General features: G+C 47.2%; 1 protein-coding gene across 1 annotated transcript in view; it reads left to right on the top strand.

The window, feature by feature from the left end:
• Positions 1 to 20,094, top strand: part of LOC311240547 (transmembrane protein 235) — a gene marked incomplete at both ends in the record, with an annotated part of 241,804 nt that extends 221,710 nt beyond the window's left edge. Inside the window, one exon of the mRNA XM_084329125.1 lies at positions 19,850 to 20,094. Within this exon, the coding sequence (XP_084185251.1) occupies positions 19,850 to 20,094 (245 nt within the window). The remainder of the gene's footprint in view (positions 1 to 19,849) is intronic.
• Positions 20,095 to 22,569: the final 2,475 nt, after the last annotated feature.

The raw sequence follows: 22,569 nt of genomic DNA, 5'->3' as shown, positions 1-22,569 counted from the left end.
GTGACCAGGGGTGTAAAAAGTACCCAGAAATTATACTTAAGTGAAAGTATGGGTACCGTCTCAAAATCGTACTCAAGTAAAAGTCAGAGTATCTGGCTAAAAATACACTTGAGTAAAAGTAAAAAAGTGTCTACGTTTAACTGACTGTCTATTCTTCTAAAGATCCCCGCTTTCTAGTCTTGCACAAGGACCAATCAGCATGGGTATGGGCGGGTTCATTTTCCATTGATGGGGATTTGATTGGCTGTTTTTAAATAAAGTGCAGCCGCAGGATTAATAACGTTAATGTTAGTTCGGCCAGAGAAACAAATATACTAATTAAAATTGTTGGACCTGCGAGATTTGTACTTTGTACATTGTAGGTCTGCATTTTAAATGTAAGGAGTAAAAAGTTAGTTTTTCTCTGAAATGTAATTGAGTAAAAGTACAAAAATACAAACCTAATAATACTTGAGTAAAGTACAAATCCCCAAAAACAGTACTTAAGTATTGTAACAAAGGAGACAGAGGGTGCAGCCGAACTTGTCCCAGATCCAATCGAACCTACCGACGATGGTGAGACAGACGATGAGGAAGACGGAGACATTTGCGTTGAAACTGTAGCATTGGGCTTTTCAGCTGAATCGACCATGCGATCAGTTGAAAAGATGTCTGGTTTAACGGTGGAGGGCGAAATAGAAGAGGAACTCAGAAAGATACACGCTTTCGACTGTAAGTGCCAGACACGCCGAAAGCAAAATTCTGAACGATCTACCCTGTCTTGTTAAAAAAAACTGTCGGTTGAGCTAATCTACCAAAACAGATTGGACACTGCGTCGTTGACACCAAGAGAAAGGGACATGTGTGTGAGGTTTGGTCCGCTCCCCGCCACACGCTCCGTTCCTTTAAGGTACTATGTTGATTGATGCATTCCCCGCCACGCGCTCCGTTCCTTTAAGGTGCCGTGTTGGTTGGTGCATTCCCCGCCACACGCTTTTGGAGCAAGTATCAATCTCATCCCGCAGCTGTCACAGTTTGTAATTAGCGCCCCTGGAGGCTTTATATACACAGACCTCCTTGCTATCGACGTTGGGTTGTTCTGGAATACAACTGCATATACCTGCCATTCCCCGTCGCTGTTCCTGTCTTCTTTCTCTCCAGGACCTTTTTGTGGAGAACCGCTGTGGAGAACCTGGTTCCCCGTTTGGAGCTGCGCCTCGTTATCTGCCCGCTTTACGCGTTGCGCTCTGGTGAGTTTTTGGAAACAGTCCTTTTGGATTATCAGTTTTTTGTGTGTTTGGTGAACACTGAAGAAATACCATTTTTGTTTTGTACTGGACTCAGCTAATTTGTGTGTTAGGATAACACTGAAGAATTCCGTTTTGTTTCGCACTGGACTCAGCTAATTTGTGTGTTAGAATAACACTGAAGAATACCGTGTTGTTTTTCACTGGACTCAGCTAACTTGTGTGTGGTACACTGAAGATCAAGTCACTTGGGATTAATACTGGACTCAGTCACCTCTCTGCCTCTGTGTGTTTGTTGGGCTGTTTCTGATTTCTCCCTCTCTCCGTTTTTCCACCGTGAGTGAAAGCTGGGAGTATCTACAGAGCCGCTACAACGTCACATGCCAATTCCTCACCACTATCTACTGGGAGTATCTGCAGAGCCGCTACATCGTCACATGCCAGATCCCCGTTTGTTTGATTACTGTACCTCATCCATCTTGTGGCTCTGTAAATAAATACGCCCTAGCTTTTGGCTAACTCTGAACTTCCTGTCTGTGCCGTTGCGTTTGAGGTCGGTTACAAACCATAACATTACGACCCAACCATGACGACCTCAGCCGACACAGAGAGGGTCAGAACAGCGTTGGCGGTCCAGATTGAGTTAACCAACGACCACAGCCTACAGCTAGGTGCGGCTGCGGCTGCTGTACAGGAGCTCCGAGACCAGGTCCTGCCTATTCAGGAGTCCCTTGGCTCTCTGGCTAGCCAGCAGTCTATTATTCTCCACCAATTACAAGCGCTGAGTGAAACCGTTAACACCTTGCTTGTAACCCCACTTACTTCAGGAGCCTCGGCCGGAGCATCACCCGCAGCCCTGGCAGGCCCCGCGCCTCCCGATCCCGCACCTCGGGAGCCCCGTCTCTCCGAACCACGGTTGTTCGATGGTAACTTCGAGGATTGTGCCACATTCATCATGCAATGTGAGTTGGTTTTTCGTCATCAACCCAGCCGATTCACTTCAAGGGGAGCCCGAGTGGCTTACATGACTAACTTGCTCTCAGGCCGGGCAGCCCAGTGGGTCACTGCCTCCTGGGCAATGGGGGCTGATTTCTGTTTTTCCTACCCAGACTTCGTGGCTGAGCTCCGCAGGGTTTTCCACCACCCAGCCCGTGGCCAGGACCCTGGAGCCCGGTTGGGCACCTTCCGGCAGGGCAGTGGCGGGGTCACCGACTACGTGCTGGAGTTCAGACTGGCGGCTACGGAGAGCGGTTGGAACGATCAAGCGCTTCGTCTCACCTTCATGAGGGGGCTCAACGACGCTGTCAGGGACCAGCTCGCGACCCGTGAGGAACCTGAGTCCCTCGAGGACCTATTCAGCCTCGCCATTCGCATCGACGGACGCCTCCAGGAGAGAAGACGTGAGAGAACCCGACAGGGACCTCCAGAGGTTCTCCAGGCCCCCCGTTCTCGTGACGTTACTGCGGTCCGCCCTGCTACCAACACGACTGGTGGCCCCTTCCCCTCCCGTTCGGTGCCCGGGGAGGAACCCATGCAGCTGGGACGTTCACATCTTAGCCAAGCTGAACGGGAGGCGAGGGTCAGGTCCGGCCTTTGCCTCTACTGCGGTCGGGATGGACACCGTATCACCAACTGCCCCACCCGGCCAAAAGACCAGGCTCGCCGGGACCCCGGGAGATCCTGGTGAGCCGTTTTTCTCGTTCCCAGAGCCGTGCACCACCTAGCCGTCTGATGAGCGTCACCCTGGCCTGGGCGGACCAACGGGCCACGGTGGAGGCACTCATTGACTCTGGGGCTGACGAGAGTTTCCTAGACTTCGAGTTTGCTACCCGGGCCAACATTCCACTTGAGGACCTCGTGAGGCCTTTGGAGGTATTCGCATTGGACCAACACCGCCTGGCTGACATCACTCAACGCACCTGTCCTGTCCTGCTCACCATTGCTGGTAACCACGTTGAGAGACTCCAGTTTTTTATCACCAGATCCCCTCTTGTCCCAGTAGTCCTGGGCCGGCCCTGGCTCGCGCTGCACGAGCCCCACATCGCCTGGTCCTCCGGTACTATCAGGGGGTGGAGCTCCTCCTGTCATGCCCAGTGTCTTCAGGCGGCGTCCTGTCCCTCGCCCCGGAGATCCGTTTGTGAGCCGCCTCCGGACCTCTCGACCATACCCCCCGAGTACCACGACCTCAAGGAGGTTTTCAGTAAGTCCAGGGCTCAGGCCCTTCCGCCTCACCGGCCTTACGACTGTGCCATCGACCTCCGCTCAGGGGCTCCCCTTCCCGGCAGCCGCCTCTACAGTCTGACCGTCCCTGAGAAGGCAGCGATGGATCAATATATCTCTGAGTCCTTGGAAGCAGGACTCATTCGGCCTTCCTCCTCTCCTGTGGCGGCCGGTTTCTTCTTTGTTGGGAAGAAGGACGGAGACCTTCGACCCTGCATCGACTATCGCCAGCTCAACGAGATCACCATTAAGAACAAGTACCCTCTTCCTCTCATGAACTCCACCTTCGAGCCTCTCACCCAGGCTACCGTCTTTACCAAGCTGGACCTCCGGAGTGCCTACCATCTAGTCCGTATCCGAGAGGGCGATGAGTGGAAGACCGCCTTCAAGACTCCCAGGGGCCACTACGAGTACCTGGTAATGCCGTTCGGCCTCACCAACGCTCCGGCGGTATTCCAGGCGCTCATGAACGACGTCCTTCGTGACATGCTGGAGGAGTTTGTGGTAGTATACCTCGATGACATCCTCATTTTCTCCAAGACCCTCGAGGAACACATCCAGCATGTCCGCCGTGTGCTGGAGCGCCTCCTCCACAATCGGCTCTTCGTCAAGGCAGAGAAGTTCCCTACAGGGTCCTACAGTCACCAAATACACTCTAAATACACTCCAAATACAATTCAATTATTTTTTATTTCTCCATGTGGTGAATACACAGGTCACAACATGCTTACAGGAACGTTTTGGGGTTGTATTTGGAGTGTATTTGGTGACTGTAGGACCCTGTAGGGAACATCATGCTATTGCCCCCCCCCCCCCCCCCCCCCCACCCAGTAGATGATATTTTTCAAAATATTAGGATATCACATACAGTATTAACATCTTCCCTGGAGGGGGAAGGAGGCAATAGCATGACGTTCCCTACAGGGTCCTACAGTCACCAAATACACTCTAAATACACTCTAAATACAATTCAATTATTTTTTATTTCTCCACGTGGTGAATACACAGGTCACAACATGCTTACAGGAATGTTTTGGAGTTGTATTTGGAGTGTATTTGGTGACTGTAGGAACCTGTAGGGAACGTCATGCTATTGCCCCCCCCCCCCCCCCCCCACCCAGTAGATGATATTATTCAAAATATTAGGATATCACATACAGTATTAACATCTTCCCTGGAGGGGGAAGGGGGCAATAGTATGACGTTCCCTACAGGGTCCTACAGTCACCAAATACACTCTAAATACACTCCAAATACAATTCAATTATTTTTTATTTCTCCACGTGGTGAATACACAGGTCACAACATGCTTACAGGAACGTTTTGGAGTTGTATTTGGAGTGTATTTGGTGACTGTAGGACCCTGTAGGGAATGTTCTTCTTTGTTGGGAAGAAGGACGGAGACCTTCGACCCTGCATCGACTATCGCCAGCTCAACGAGATCACCATTAAGAACAAGTACCCTCTTCCTCTCATGAACTCCACCTTCGAGCCTCTCACCCAGGCTACCGTCTTTACCAAGCTGGACCTCCGGAGTGCCTACCATCTAGTCCGTATCCGAGAGGGCGATGAGTGGAAGACCGCCTTCAAGACTCCCAGGGGCCACTACGAGTACCTGGTAATGCCGTTCGGCCTCACCAACGCTCCGGCGGTATTCCAGGCGCTCATGAACGACGTCCTTCGTGACATGCTGGAGGAGTTTGTGGTAGTATACCTCGATGACATCCTCATTTTCTCCAAGACCCTCGAGGAACACATCCAGCATGTCCGCCGTGTGCTGGAGCGCCTCCTCCACAATCGGCTCTTCGTCAAGGCAGAGAAGTGCCGATTCTACTCCGACTCCGTCGACTACCTGGGCTTCATCGTGGAGAGAGGCTTGACCCGAGCTGACCCTCGCAAGATCCGGGCCGTGGAGGAGTGGCCGGAACCCACCTCTCGGAAGGAGTTACAGAGCTTCCTCGGGTTCGCCAACTTCTACCGAAGATTAATCCGGAACTACAGTCAAGTGGCGGAACCGCTTACCAGGCTGACCTCTCCTGCCCTGCCGTTCGACTGGTCCCCAGCGGCGTGTGCTGCGTTCCACTCCCTCAAGAAGAGGTTCACTTCCGCCCCTGATCTTGCTCCATCCAGACCCCAAGAGACAGTTCATCGTAGAGGTGGACGCCTCGGATACTGGACTAGGAGCTATCTTATCCCAGCGGTCGGCAACAGACCAGAAGGTACATCCGTGCGCCTTCTACTCGCGTCGTTTCCTCCCTGCCGAGAGGAACTATGACATCGGCAATCGGGAGCTGCTGGCGGTTGTGGCTGCCTTGGAGGAGTGGCGTCATTGGCTAGAGGGGGCCGAGGAGCCATTTACCATTTGGACGGACCACAAGAACCTGACGTACATCCGTGCTTCCAAGCGCCTCAATGGCCGGCAGGCAAGATGGGCCAGCTTCCTCAGTCGGTTCGACTTCTCGCTGACGTTTCGCCCTGGTTCCCGCAACACGAAGGCCGACTCCCTGTCCCGGTTACACTCCAAGGGGGCTCCAACCACTGAGGACCCGACTCCCATCCTCCCAGAGGCCAGGGTGGTAGGAGTAGTCACCTTGGGCATCGAGGGGGTGGTAAGGCGTGCCCTACGCTTCCATCGCGCTCCAGGCAATGTACCGGTTCATCGTCTCTTCGTCCCCGACTCGGTCCGGTCCCGGGTCCTCCAGTGGGGCCATACCAGCCGGTTCGCCTGCCACCTGGGCGTTCATCGCACGTTCTCCTTCCTGGCTCGTCGATTCTGGTGGCCCACCATGAGGAACGACGTCAAGGAGTTCGTACTGGCCTGCGCAGTCTGCGCCCGCAGCAAGGCCTCCCACCAGGCACCCTCCGGGCTATTGCAGCCGCTTCCCATTCCGAGCCGTCCTTGGTCACATGTGGTGCTGGACTTCGTCACGGGTCTTCCTTCTTCCCAGGGGAACACGTGCCTACTGACCGTGGTGGATCGGTTCAGCAAGGGGGTTCACCTCGTGGCCCTTCCCAAGCTTCCCTCGGCGGCCGAGACGGCGGACCTCCTGACACGCCACGTGTTTCGCCTCCATGGTTTTCCCCAGGACGTCGTCTCGGACCGGGGGCCCCAGTTCACTTCCCAGGTATGGCGGGCTTTTTGCAAGGGATTGGGGGCAACGGTCAGTCTTTCCTCTGGTTATCATCCCCAGACTAACGGACAAACGGAGAGGATGAACCAGAGTGTGGAGTCTGCTCTTCGGTGTGTGGCTGCCGAGAAACCCGCTTCTTGGAGCCGTTTCCTTCCCTGGGTCGAGTACTCCATCAACTCCATGGTCAGTTCCGCCACCGGCCTCTCACCGCTGTGGAGAACCTGGTTCCCCGTTTGGAGCTGCGCCTCGTTATCTGCCCGCTTTACGCGTTGCGCTCTGGTGAGTTTTTGGAAACAGTCCTTTTGGATTATCAGTTTTTTGTGTGTTTGGTGAACACTGAAGAAATACCATTTTTGTTTTGTACTGGACTCAGCTAATTTGTGTGTTAGGATAACACTGAAGAATTCCGTTTTGTTTCGCACTGGACTCAGCTAATTTGTGTGTTAGAATAACACTGAAGAATACCGTGTTGTTTTTCACTGGACTCAGCTAACTTGTGTGTGGTACACCGAAGATCAAGTCACTTGGGATTAATACTGGACTCAGTCACCTCTCTGCCTCTGTGTGTTCGTTGGGCTGTTTCTGATTTCTCTCTCTCCGTTTTTCCACCGTGAGTGAAAGCTGGGAGTATCTGCAGAGCCGCTACAACGTCACATGCCAATTCCTCACCACTATCTACTGGGAGTATCTGCAGAGCCGCTACATTGTCACATGCCAGATCCCCGTTTGTTTGATTACTGTACCTCATCCATCTTGTGGCTCTGTAAATAAATACGCCCTAGCTTTTGGCTAACTCTGAACTTCCTGTCTGTGCCGTTGCGTTTGAGGTCGGTTACAAACCATAACAATGTGTCTGTTGTCCATTATTGGAACATGCCAAAATGTTTCAGAGATGACGCAAAAGACGAAGAAAGTCAACGCTGTACGCCTGGCTTCAAGGACAACATACAGATTTCACAACGTTGTTGTCTGTCGTCCAACGTTCTGTTTCATTTATGGGTAAGTGTCTTTATGCTTGTATATTGTATTGGACGTAGATGTATTTTATTGGACGTATATGTATGTTTAGCAATAGGTTTAAATAGGTTTAAATAGGTTTAAAGTGTAGAGATAGTCGTCGAATCCTATTCTACCCTGCGAGGGCGTCCATTTTGGATATTCTGGGTAGTGTAGTTTTTGTGCTGCCATTTTGTAATGCACATCGCTAGCATAGGAATTCTTAAAAACTACACCTGAATGTAAACAAGAGTTTACATACATGGTCTGCATCCCCTTAACAATGTGTGTATTTCATTCATTCATTCTCTTCCCTATTGTTAACATTTTTGTTTAGGATCAGCGATGGGCTTCTCAAAAGCCTTTTCAAACACTACAAGACGGATGGCCTGACACCACGCGAAAGGAAGAAACAACTGAGAAATCACAAGCATTTTTTGTCTCTTTCTGACGTAAAACGGGTTGTGAAATTTCTGATCAACTATGCTGTCCTACGTGCGATTGTGTTGCCTGGTCGTCACGCTGGTCACAAGGATTTCACTGCAAAGTTACTGCCAACCAATCTGACCAAAGCTTCCCTGTGGCGCTGTTACAGCAGTATAGAAGGTATGTTATGACACACACACAAACAAACTCTCTTTCTCTCTCACCCACACACACACACACATGGCTCCCACTTTTCCACTACAACAATAACTGTGAACTTGCATTGCTGCACTATACAGATTATATTCTATTCTACCAATCTAACAAAAACACTTGTCTTTTCAGGATTTCGTGTTGTTGGTCAGAGATCCTTCCTTCGGTTGTGGAAAGCACTCCTTCAGCAGATAATGATCACAAAACCCAGGACAGATCTGTGTTCTCAATGCTACACCAACAATCACCAATTAAGGCAAGCCGTGGGGAGGCCAGATAAGCTGCAGGTGGAGAAACTCCAGGTGTGTACAGTCTACTTTCACTACTACACTACATGGATCTGTCTCTAGGCCCTTCCGCACCTGCAAGCCAAGATATCACGATGCACTACAGCTTTGATTACGCACAGCAGGTGAATATCCAATATAATGTTGCTTTTTGTTGTTAAAGGAAAACTCCAACATTTTGGGAAATTAGCTTATTTAACATCTTCCCTGGAGGGGGAAGGGGGCAATAGCATGACGTTCCCTACAGGGTCCTACAGTCACCAAATACACTCTAAATACACTCCAAATACAATTCAATTATTTTTTATTTCTCCATGTGGTGAATACACAGGTCACAACATGCTTACAGGAACGTTTTGGGGTTGTATTTGGAGTGTATTTGGTGACTGTAGGACCCTGTAGGGAACATCATGCTATTGCCCCCCCCCACCCCCCCCCCCACCCAGTAGATGATATTTTTCAAAATATTAGGATATCACATACAGTATTAACATCTTCCCTGGAGGGGGAAGGAGGCAATAGCATGACGTTCCCTACAGGGTCCTACAGTCACCAAATACACTCTAAATACACTCTAAATACAATTCAATTATTTTTTATTTCTCCACGTGGTGAATACACAGGTCACAACATGCTTACAGGAATGTTTTGGAGTTGTATTTGGAGTGTATTTGGTGACTGTAGGAACCTGTAGGGAACGTCATGCTATTGCCCCCCCCCCCCCACCCCACCCAGTAGATGATATTATTCAAAATATTAGGATATCACATACAGTATTAACATCTTCCCTGGAGGGGGAAGGGGGCAATAGTATGACGTTCCCTACAGGGTCCTACAGTCACCAAATACACTCTAAATACACTCCAAATACAATTCAATTATTTTTTATTTCTCCACGTGGTGAATACACAGGTCACAACATGCTTACAGGAACGTTTTGGAGTTGTATTTGGAGTGTATTTGGTGACTGTAGGACCCTGTAGGGAATGTCATGCTATTGCCCCCCACCCAGTAGATGATATTATTCAAAATATTAGGATATCACATACAGTATACATGAAAGAGGGAACAGTGAAAGACACTGGGCAGTGAAAGAACCAAGCATTTCACTGTAATGTAATAGCTAAATAAAACAACTTGAACTTGACTTGTTACATTTGCACTCTGGTTGGATGCCAAACGTATTCTGGTTGTACTGTACTTGTGCTGTATGATGACAATACATTGGAATCGAATCTCATGTCAACGCTAGGGGTTCAGCAGGTGTATTCTGAATGACAAGTATAACAACATCACCGTTGTGAAGGGCATATGGGCAGATTGCAGAATGATTTTTTTGTTTTGTTTACTAGTACTCGCCAGAATCTTCATGAATCACTCGCCAAACATAAAAAATACTTGCATTTGGCTAGTAAAGTGGCCTAATTTCCTCCCCTGTTCCCTTATTTCAATGTCATTTTTTCTTTTTCTTCTTTCTCTGTCAGGTGCATTTCCCATCTCGCCCTTTTCAAGTGGGTCCCATCTTTTTTCAAACACCGCGCAAATGTGGCCTGTTCGGTGTCCACTGTGAAGGGCTGACGAAGCAGGTGAATTACCTGATTGATGAAGGGATGTCGACTGGTAAGGGCAGCAACGCCGTTATCAGCTATGTGGATCATTACTTCACCAACTATGGAGTTGGAGAAAAGAACGTCGACCTGCACTGCGACAATTGCTCCGGGCAAAATAAAAACAACTATGTCTTGTGGTATTTTGCCTGGCGCACGATTCACAAACTCCACCTGCAGTTTGGCCTCCACTTCCTGATTGCAGGCCACACTAAGTTTGGCCCCGACTGGTGCTTCGGTTTGATCAAGCAGGTCTACAGGAAGACTGCGGTCGACACCCTGGCAGGCATCGCGGACATCGTGAGGAAAAGCTCTGCAGTGAAAGGAGTCAATATCCCCCAGCTTGTGGGACTCGAAGATGGCACAGTGTTTGTGCAAAGCTACGACTGGCAACAGCATCTGGGTGGCTTCTTCAAAAGATTCCCACAAATAAAGAAATACCAGCACTTCAGCTTCGATGCCAACAGTCCTGGCATGGTGACAGCGAAATTACACTGTGACGATACAGAGCTATTCACGTTTCAGCTGTTGAAAGACCCAAAACGCTACCCAATCATCTCTGGTTTTCCAGTCCTCCCCCCACCTGGACTAGACAACGACGACAGGAATATCTTTTTAAGGAGATAAGACAATACTGTTCTGATGCCGCAAAAGACATTACATGCCCGCTCCCAACGTCTAGAGCACCTCAGAACAAGACTGTACGATGTTAGATACCATGGAGAAGACACATGATTGTTGCATAGTGCATACTTTAACATGAACACACACACTCATGCTGCACACGCTCACATGTAAGGTCACTTTAAAAAAATAAACAAGAACATTGCATTCTTGACTTGACTTGATAGTATAGTTAGTAACATAGAACATAGATAGTATAGCATAGGGACATAGAATAATTGTATTGTTGTGTGTAGAGAGCAGAGAGACACACACACAAACACACCATAGGTCACTTTGAAAAAGACACTTTAAGAAAATAACTTGTTGTGATTGTTGCATAGTGCATACTTTAACATGAACACACACACACACTCATGCTGCACACGCTCACATGTAAGGTCACTTTAAAAAAACAGGAGTGGTTCTTGTATAGTAATATGGTGCAATATTTATGGCATTCCCCCAGGCCATCAGAGTCTTGAACACTGAACGCTCCACACACAAGCACACACACACACTGTACTAGTATAGCATAGGGACGTAGAATAATTTTATTGTTGTGTACCGGTACATGTACATTATATTTTTATGATTATTACTATTACTATTGTTTTATTGCACAATCGTAGCGGGCATGGCCAGCCGCATTTCACTGTATGCCCTGGTATGTATGCGATGAATAAACAAAACTTTAAACTAAATGGAAAGGTCACTTTAAAGGAAAGAACCGACGTGGTTCTTGTATAGTTTAGATTATAGTAGTATAGCATAATGACAGTTGAAACTATTGTATTAGCATGTATATTTTTATCATGCACATCTTATGCCTTCTTATTACCTGTTTTTTATGTATTTTATTATTAGTATTATTGCACAATCGATGCGGGCATGACCACCCGCATTTCACTGTATGCCCTGTGACGAATAAACCTCTTGAATTGATTTGATATTGTCTGATGATTTGTCATGCAATGATAATATTTCGATTACATACTGTAATGGGAAATAGTAAAGGACTAAACGATGAGCCGTTTATTACTATATACTTGTATCACGGTACATAATAATATCCCCATTTACTCACTTGTTACACTGTATATTGTCAATGTACTTTACTGTTACCTTTCACTCTGACACACTGGAGGGTGCATTACTAATATTTTTAGTACTTGCTGATACAGAGTGCCACTATGAGTTGCCTTCTTTACTTGATATTGACCATTGGCTTTACTTGAGTCAGATTTTGAGACGGTACCCATACTTTCACTCAAGTATAATTTCTGGGTACTTTTTACACCCCAGGTAGGATAGTTCTATGAATTGATCACAGACACAAGTGTTAATTTATGTAAAGAGAAATGTCCATCGTCACTCATTTCTGGGTACTTTTTTACACCCCTACTAAGAACTCCTACAGAAATATTGATGAGTATTTTGGTGGCTGGTACAATGTGATGATGAGCAAAGACAGTCCAGCTTTTTAGTTCAATAATATACTGCAAGGGGGGGGTACAAGCAGTGTAAACAAATAGTACTATAGTACTACAATACAATACAAAATGTTTGATTTTGTATCTGATCTGTCATGACAGCATGGCTGTCACAGCACTTAATTATGTTAATACTATTCAGGGGAGAGGTGTGGCTGGGAGGTATTGTTTACGCCCAGCAGAAACCTGGCGTTAGGTGTCAAATCTTTAAGAGCTGTTTTCTCTGCTTAAGTCTCTGGGGAAAAAAGACTGCTACAAGATTTAAAATTAGCACATCACAATAATAACATTCTCAGATTTCAAAGTATGACACATCAATTGAAAGCTTACATTCTGTACTTTCACAATCTGGAAAAATCTGGAAAATGAAAATGTAGACATGTGGGCAAAATCACTGGTCGCGGTCACATATTAGTTTAAAAGTCAATTATCCAACCGATCAGGTTAGGATCGAGTTTAAAATAACAGATGAGCCTCTCTCCCAGCAGGAATGGCTGGATGGTGTTGAATGGCGAAGTAAAATCAGTAAATAAGAGTCTGGCGAGTCTTGGGGCCGTCCAAACTCTGGTACAGAAAGTTTAACACTGTAATAACTGCAGCCTCTACCAGGCCTGTACTCAACCTGCATTAAAACGAAAGGTTATGACTATAACCTAGTTATATGAGTACGGGCTGAGCGTCTCGCTCTTCACCATAACGAGATATATCCTTATCTCCAGTACCTACTGTACTTCCTTAACGAAAACAATGCACCCATGCACTTGACCAGGCCCCGCCCCAGTGTCCCCCTATAAGACACCGGACATGGTCATACTCGCCCTTCCTCGGGAAAAAGTTTCCATCATAGAAAACCCAATCAAGGGACCTCAGGGCGCGCTAAGAGCGAGACTCTCAGCCAGTACTCATATAACTAGGTTATAGTCATAACCTTTCGTTATATAGCATACTGGCCTTGTGTCTCGCACTTCGCCATAACGAGATATGGGGCAGAGCAGACGCGTGGCCCGACAAATGTACCCCCTGAGGACCCGCAAGCCCTACCACCAGGGGGGAGGGGAGTCCCGTCCACCCGCCCTTCCTAGTGAAGAGGGGGCGGCAGTCAACTCAAGCACAACAAGTGCGAAAAAAGAGGGAACTAGAGACCCCTAAAAACGCACAGCACAGGCGGGACCACGTGTGACACATCACCCCGTGGCACACACCCACACACCCCTGCTAACCCACCGAAGGGCGGAACGCAGGGGAGGTCCCAGACCTCAGAACTGCCTGGGAGACAGAACCCCCAGTCATGTCCATGAGGTAAACCTATCGAAGGGACCCGGGGAGGACCAGGAGGCCGCAGCACAGATGTCCTCCACCGAGGCCCCCCCTAACAAGTCGGCAGAGGCCGCCACTCCACGAGTGGAGTGCGCCCTGACACCCCCAGGGGGGGCCAGTCCAGCCAACGTGTAGCAAAGGGCAATGCCCTCGCACAACCAATGTGACAGGCGCTGTTTGGACAGTGCCTTACCAGCGCGAGAGCCACCGTAACAAACAAAGAGCTGATCGGTAGCCCTGAAGTCCTGAGTCCGACTGAGATAAACCCCCAAAGCCCGGACGGGACACGACAGGTGAAGGCTCGCCTCCAACTAACCAGCGTGAGGAGGCGGATGAAACGCCTGAACCACAATATCCCTGGAATGAAAATCGCACCACTATTGACACGAATAGACTCAGCTCACCCAAGCGCTTAGCGGAGGTGATGGCCGGCAGGAATGCAGTCTTGAAGACGGCTGTTCCAAAGACGCCTGCTCAAGAGGCTCAAACGGGGCCTCAGACAACCGGCCGAGGACCAGTTGGAGGTCCCAACTCGGAGACAGAGAACGTTCCACCGGCTTAAGACGCAGAGCGCCAAGCAGGAAACGCTTCACAAGAGAGTGGCTGAACAACGTAACGCCCTCAAACCCCACATGACAAGAGGATATAGCCGCGGCATATACCCTCACCGTCGAAGCCGACAGTCTACCCAAAATAGACTGAAGGAAGGAAAGGACAGCGTCCAGGGGGCAGGACACCGGCGTCCAAGCACCCCACTCTACACCACTCTTGGAAATACGCCACCTACCCGCGTAAGCCGTGGTAGAGGACGGAGCGCGCGCGTGCCGGATAGCGTTAACACAGAATAACCAAGACGCATCCCCACCAGATTCACACTGACAGCAGCCAAGCCTAGAGGGGAGCCAGAGAATAGCCGAACGGCAGCCTCTGGTACTCATACGCTAAACCCTGCAAAGGAAGCGTAGGTAAGCCCTAGGATAGAAGATCGGGGATGCGAATACGCATCCTACAGGTCTATGGAGGAGAACCAGGCCCCCACCTGACAGCATTCAACAGGTGGGAGACGGTCAAAATGCTGAACCTTCCATGGGACAGGTCCAGCATGGGTCTGACACCCCCCCTCCCAATTTCTTGGGCACCAGAGAATACCGGGAGGAAACGCCACGCATCGCGTCCTCCTTTGGGACCACGACGATGGCTTGCTTCGCCCACAGAGATTGGATCTCGTTGGCCAGAGCTGTCACTGCTGGTGACCCTGACAATAGGGTCTGTACCAAACCTGAAAACGGGTGGGGTGGTGTAAACACAAGTCCTCGCCACAGCGTTCTCTCCATCCACCTCGACATATGGCACTGCTGTAGCCATATGTGATGATAATCCCAAGTGCACCCGCCGCCACTTGGCGCTGGTCCGCCAGAAACCGTAGATAGGCGGCCCGGTCCCGCCCGCTGTGCGTAGCCAACCCTGGACCCGCTAACCGCGCGAGCAGAGCGTTCCGTGGAGTCGGGACATCGGACCCTGACACTACCCACGAGGCAATCGCACCCAAGGGGGGACCCCGACAGAAAGGGCCAGTTTGATACGGGAGAAGCTGACATCATACTAGGTGACAAAAGCTCCCCCACTGAACACCCCTCCAGCATGGACTGCTGAGGAATTGTTCTACAGCTGGACATGCAAGGTGTGAGGCCCCCACACTGCCCGATAGGGTGGGTTCCTATCGGGCAGTGTGGGGGCCTCACACCTTGCATGTCCAGCTGTAGAACAATTCCTCAGCAGTCCATGCTACACACCGTAGCCCTGCAGTGATATTACTACCACCCAAATCACGCGCGCCTGCCAGACCACTGCCGGTCTTCCGGGAGTGGGAGGCACTAACGTGATACCCGGCCTGGCGAAGGCGAGGTCGGGGGAACCCGCACTGTTTGCCTCAAGAGGTCTCGAGCCCCCCTGCTGACAACCTTTGTAGTTGACAGACGTAACACCAGGCTCAACCAAACACAGACGCAGAACATGTGCCATGGGAGGCGCTTGACAGCACAACATTCTCACGGACAGACCCATTTCATTGAAGACATGCGACCCGCAACCAAAGGAAACAAATCAGAGCCCTTATCCCGCTGGTGTTGGGGGGGGGAGTGACCGGAAAGCGAGCTAGACGGCGACGGTTTTTTAGGGCGTGCTCATCTAATGTAGCCGATCCCTCGGCCGCCAAGGCTGTCGGCCTTGCGGTCACCTGTTGACGTTGTGCCCAGGGTACCTCAGGCGGGGGAAACATGGCCGCTGGTTGAGGGCCTCGCCACAGCCGCTGGCGAGGCCGTGCTCTCACCTCTGGCTGCGCGGTGTGAGGCGGTGTGGGGCCTAGGTCAAATACCGCCCACGCTCCTGCGGAAAGACCAAAGTCCCTCTCCGGAGACGGGAGCCCTGAGGAGGGAAAAAACGTCTCACCCCCTCAAAGGGAGACTGATCCAACCAAGATGTCTGTAAACAAGCGTTGACAGCATCCTAGCCCTCCCTGCGGTTATAGCTTGCGGCTAGGTCAAAGCTAATAACGTCGAAACCTTGCACGATGTTTCGACGTCGGCTGGCCTTCAAGGCCCCGCCACCCGACACAATTTTTTACAGAAAAAACAGCAATTCGAACAATGTTACTAATCGCTGCTAATTCTATACCGTGGCAGTATAGGCTTAACAGCCCACCAGCCACCTGCCGGGCCGACTCACCTCATGGCGTCGGCCGGGCGGGGCACCGTTCCAACATGCCAGAGGCAAAGGACTGATGCCACCTGCTTCACAAGCACGGAGCACCAGTGGTGGTTGCAACCAGCAACCTCCACTGTGGTGTGCACCCATGAAGGGGTAAATGAATAAATGAACTAAAACTCCACCAACACACTGCAGAATGGACTAGCCCATACACACAATGTTAAGGGGATGCAGATCAGAGAAACACCAGTCCCGCATACAATTCATAGATTCACAAAAAGCACACCAGCCCTAGGCCTCAGCCCATTCACCCATGAAAAAGGTAAACAAGCCCCCGTCAAAACTGATTGACCGTCAGCATGAATGGTTAAGAGGAGGGAAGACCTTTTTAAAAAGACAGCCCTCAGCGGGGAATAAAAAAAACAGTAACCCAGCATTGTAGCATAGCATTAGCCGCGCGCTCCAGGATAGCCGGGAAAACGACAACGTTTACCCAGATATCCTGCCCCTTGCGCCAATACACAACTCGGTTGTCTCACGGGACAACAAGCAGTATCACAAATGCCAGCATTGACGCCTGTTGGCGCAGGCCCTACCTGAGCGCGACCTAGCCACGACAGCTAGCCGCTCCGCGACGTCCCTCGATCCGCTGTCAGAAGACGAGGAAACCCCAGGACAGGCCTGATGCGCTGTTAGAATGTGCCGAGAAGATTCCAGGGGCTGGCAAATCTCCGGCAAAAACCCAGCATTGTTCAATTTCTCTCTGCATTTCATAACAACTAGTTCATGGAGTGCACTACAGCGTCCATGATGGAAACGAAAAAAAGAGGAAGGACGAGTATGACCATGTTCGGTGTCTTATAGGGGGACACTGGGGTGGGGCCTGGTCAAGTGCATGGGTGCATTGTTTTCGTTAATGAAGTACAGTAGGTACTGGAGATAAGGATATATCTCGTTATGGCGAAGAGCGAGACGCGAGGCCAGTACGCTATATAACCTATAGTTCTTTATATGTTTCTCAAATTACTTCATAACTAAAGAAGCAGATTGTGGCTAAAACAAGAACAATATTTGCTATTAGGGCCGAACCGAATGCTTTTAATCGTTGTCATAATAATCCTGGTTGTGTGTGTTTTTTAATCACTCAACATAAGAAATAGTTTATAGAAATAATAATCCATCATCGAGAGGATTTGTCTCGGACTTTTACCGTCACTTACTTACGTCTTCGTATGAAGTCCTTCCCCTAGACTCAGTTTGGAGGAAGGATATACCAGACTTGGAAGTAGATTTTGATTGGGCTGAAGTCTTTCGGCTATCGTCACGTAACCCGGATCATCAACAGATTAATCTTAATTGTATTCATAGGATTTACCTAACTCATATTCGACTGAACCGTATGGGGCTTAAACAAGACTCTTGATGTTCCTTATGTACAAACTGTGATAGTGGTACATTTATGCATATGTATTGGGAATGCCCGTCTGTTAAGATATTTGGGAAGAAATAACCACACTATTATCAGGATTTTTATTTTTGACAATACCTGTAATGCCTTCTGTATTGTTGCTGAATGATGTCTCTCAGTTATCACACTCTGTACATGTAAAGAGGCTAATCTTGTCCGGTCTTACGGCTGCCAAAAAGCTAATAGCATCACGCTGGATTCAACCTGATAAAATGTGCCGGAGGGTATGGATTCTTACCTATCTTGATGTGATTTATCTAGAGATATCTACCACACAAATTCTAGGTGTTAATGAAGCCAGCATAGCAATCTGGTCAGAAGTGGTCGAGAGGATAAAGCATTATATGAACTTTTAATCCTTGGTATCAAACAGAATAATGGATGTATCCAAGGGGGGTCCGGTGGGGGGGGTAGAACGAGCAAGAGCATTTATGTGTTGTATTGTATTGTAATTAATCTGTGTATATCTGTAATCTTTAATCTACATCTATTTTAATTTTAAAAACCGGGCTGTCATTATTGTTAGTATTATGGCGGTAATAGCCCTATGATTTATAGTGGATTTCTACTGTAAATGTTTGTATGTCATGCCAAAAATAAAAATAAAAAAACATTTGTTCACAAAAAAAGAAATAATAATCCAACATTCATTCTGAAAATCTGTTCTAAAATCACGATAATTCAGAAAACCACTACTACCACATGGCTTTTACCCACCGCACTGAAACTTTGTGCGGGAATAGCTTTGATTATTCAATGATACCAAAGCTTGAAAGCCCCAAAAAAAATGTATTGGGACAACCCTATTTGCTATAGAAAACAAAAAGCAAGCCAGACCAAAGAGAACTAAATGACTATATTTAGATATTGCCAAGAGGCCTTTTGTGATCGATTGGCAAATTTATTTTTTTAAACTTTGACCAGTCAGCTGGTTCTTTTAGCGTTTACCGCTTTTTTCTGGTCAAGCATGACCGACAGAAACAGGTTGAATGGGGGTATAGATCGGGGGAAAGACACTCTGAGAAAATACGGCTAGTCCGGGAGTCGAACTCGCTACCCCAGATCCGTGACGCGCACGGTTGTCCCCGACGCCGAAATAGCGTTCGAGGTACGCGGTGAGCTACTGGAGCTCCCCTATCGATTGGCACATTTATGCAAATCTCCATAATATTATTCACAGCAGCACCAGCACAGTATAGCAGCTGGCATGATGCAGCTCATAAGTGAACACAATCAGATGTGTATGAGGCAAGCATGACTACTCTAGAATTTAGATTGGCATTTAAAATGTGTGTTTAAAGGTCAAACAGACTGTGGACAATGATAATGAACATCTACAGTATTGTGATTTCTTATTTACTTTTGCCTCAGATCATGTATTTGCAAATTAAGTATAACAGTTGGTAGAATTTTAGACAAGTGCTCAATTTTGGTACATTATTCAGTTGTTAGTACCTTATAAAGGCCAGGGGCAGTAGAGGAGGGTCTATTTTCTTTCTTTCGTCAGTGCTCTAATATTAAACACCATTTTGGTAACAAGTTCCCATCTAGTTGTGATTATTCAGTATCCCATTAGTATCCAGGAAAGTTGCCCAAGCTGTATCCATTTTGAGGTCAATTTAGCTTGTTCAAGAATGGTTGTTATTTACACACAGGATAAATCAAACTTTGAATGAATTAATGAAAGATTTTATAAATATATCTGTTCATTTGACATATACAAAAGATAATACAAAAAGAGAAACAGATAAACAAATCCTAGTTTACCCTGTTCAAAAAAGGAGTAGGAAGAAGTATAAACTTTTTAAAATTCCTACCCCTTTTTAACTATCACAAATTATAATTGAATCTATTGTTAATTATATGTATAAACGCTGTATCTCTATACAAACCAATACATTTATATATATACATTTATATAAATATACCTATAAATATATAATATATATATATATATACTAACAGACTTTCACAGGGTTTTCTGTTGAAATAAAAGGTATATTGTTGGTTAATTTGTGTCATCTGTACTTGTGTATCACCAGGTTTGTTCACCCTGTCTGGGGTGAGCATCTACATCTGTACTTGTGTATCACCAGGTTTGTTCACCCTGTCTGGGGTGAGCATCTACATCAGCTACTCGCAGCATGCCATGGAGGAGTTCCAGAGGGTGGTGCCTCCTGAGTACTTGCTCTTCGTGGACGTGTCCTTCGGCTGGTCCTTGGCAATGGCCTGGGTCTCCTACAGCCTAGAGGTGGCTGCCGGCCTGCTCCTGATGCTCGCTGCCAGGATATGCCAGCTCAAGGGACATCATGATGCCGGTGTAACCGTTGCGATGGTTTAGACAGACTCAGAAGTGCCATGCTCCCATTTAGTCATGTGTGGGCCATGTGCCAGGGGGCTCGAGTTTTTGGTTGAATTTCACTGTAATCCTGACTTAAAAGGTTTAAAAAGAATATTGAAATTAGGTCAAACAGAAAAGTGACTCATCTATTTGGCCAGGAATTACACAATCACAACCCACTCATAGACTCATATAATGTTTAAATCGCCAGCCCACCTAGTGCGCCTATTCATGTTTCTGTAAGCTTGTCCGCTTGATGTACGCCATGTCCGCTCTGTAATGTTATGTTAGCATTCAGAGAGATGTGTAAAAGGCTTGCTGAACTTTGTGACACCAACAGCCATAATGAGTGACTTGTAGCATTGTTAAATACTGTAGTTATCTGTACTCCACCAGCACCTGGAGGTGCCATGTGTAGGCTATACTGTATCTTTCAGACCCCATCGCCAAGATGAACTCACACTTCTCTATTTATATGCTCTCCCTTTTATCTTCTCTCACATACTCACTGTTCATCACAATGGCCGTGCCTTCCTCTCCTATTGTGAGAGCACTAGGTTTCCATCTTCTCTTCATCTTGGTGGAAACTTTTTTTTTCTTATTTGAATGCAATTTGAATGTATTGCAATTTTATGATGATTTCACTTTGAATTACATCCATTCACAGATTTCTGGATGTTCAAGGTTCTACTGTAATTTTCTTTTTAGAGTGAAAATAAAAACAATTATAATAGGTGAGCCACCATATCATATACTCGTGTTGACATTGCTGGTTAATAAGTACTACAAATATAGCACAATGAATGGTCTTGGCAATTTGAGAGATGACGTCACGCTCAGATATTCTTGACGGAAAAGTGGCTGCCATAATACTAATGCTGGATAGATTAGGCATGGATTTCCATAAGGCTGCCACTGTACTGAGCATTACATTATGGTTTGTTGATTTGAGAAATATTGTCATGTTCAGATCATGCTCCTTCCTGCTTAAAGTTGTATCCTCCCCCCCTTGCAACATTAAACAATGCAAATGAGGGCTGAAGATGAGCAGTCTCTTATGAATGTTGCAGGGTGTTTTAAGCAATGGTTATGCATGTGGTCAACCTGCCACACTGCTTCACAGAAGCAGCAGGGGTAGATTTCCATGCTTCAACATGGCCCTGAGCCCTGACTCTGAAATGAGACTTCACCTCTCTGTAAATGATATACTGAAAAAACAACATTGGTATAGGCAGTGCCATAGTATTTCATGCAGTGATTTTGAACTGCTTTTAACAAGCACAACCAACCACAAACCTCTTGCCAGCATGCTGTGACAAGTCAGAAATGCAATACGAAATCATGTAAGTCACAGTATGAATACATTTCCATCTTGTATCTTGATATTCAGCAGGCAAAATGAGAGTAGAAATATGTCATTATTTGTGTTCCAAACACAAAGCCCCACACAGTAATTACTTACCAATATCAATTTCCTTGTTTTTTTTGTTTTGTTTTTTAAGAGTGGGCAGTCAGTCCACTTCCCTTTGTATTTTCCTTCCCTTATTGAGACAGCAGGAAGACTGAGAGTTTAATAAGAGAAAGCAGAGGTATTTTCTCAAGGGATTCAATCCCATGCCAACAGGAATGTGGTTCCCTAGGGATTTGTTTGTGACGAGACAGATAACCTCAAACGTTATGCACATTTCCAGTATTGTGAAACTCGAATATGGATTTGGTCCAGAAAAAAATAATGCTGATAGCAATATAATATCATCGAGTTACTGCATCTACTACATCAATCGCTGTGTTATCTGCCCACTGGTCGTTTCATGTATAATCCATGCATCTGATTATAGTTGCTATGCGGCTTTCCCCTTAGAAACATTGTTCCCTGCTGAGTTATACATTCTCATATTGTACCATTATGTACAAATACAATTACATGAGGTTTGTTTTTGATCTCCTGCCTCTGAATGTAATTGAAGGGAGACGAGACAAAATAAATGTGCTTCAAAAAGAATAGCCTCAAACTGATCAGGTTTGAACAAACAAACAAGTAATTTGCACAAATGACTTCCCTGAGTAACAATTGCGCATTGTGAGCATAAATAAAGCATATTACTAATGTATATTAGATTAGTATTCATGCATATTCAAACAATTTTATGAAAGTGCTACAGTACATTTGGCACATCATTTGATTAATATCATGCAAAAAATATTCAGATATTGAGACATCACAAGTTGGACTCCATATGGCCACCCCATTTTATTTTATTACATTGATTTCTACAGGTCCAGTAACGTTTCACCACAGACTACTTTATAACCCACTCAAGATATTTCCTGCAAAATGGGGGTGGGGTCATATGGGACGCGTCTATGCCAAATACAACGCAGTTTGGTTTCCGGGTTCCTCTGATTGGCCACTAAGCCCACGTGACCACGCCTAGCACGCCCCCCTTATCGCCCGCTGCCGCGCTGTGAAGCGGA

The sequence above is a fragment of the Notolepis coatsorum genome (assembly GCF_963971535.1).
Source record: "Notolepis coatsorum genome assembly, chromosome: 14".
In the NCBI taxonomy this organism is placed as follows: Eukaryota; Metazoa; Chordata; class Actinopteri; order Aulopiformes; family Paralepididae; genus Notolepis; species Notolepis coatsorum.
The sequence above is the reverse complement of the archived record's forward strand: the minus strand, read 5'-3'. Positions and strand labels throughout refer to the sequence as shown.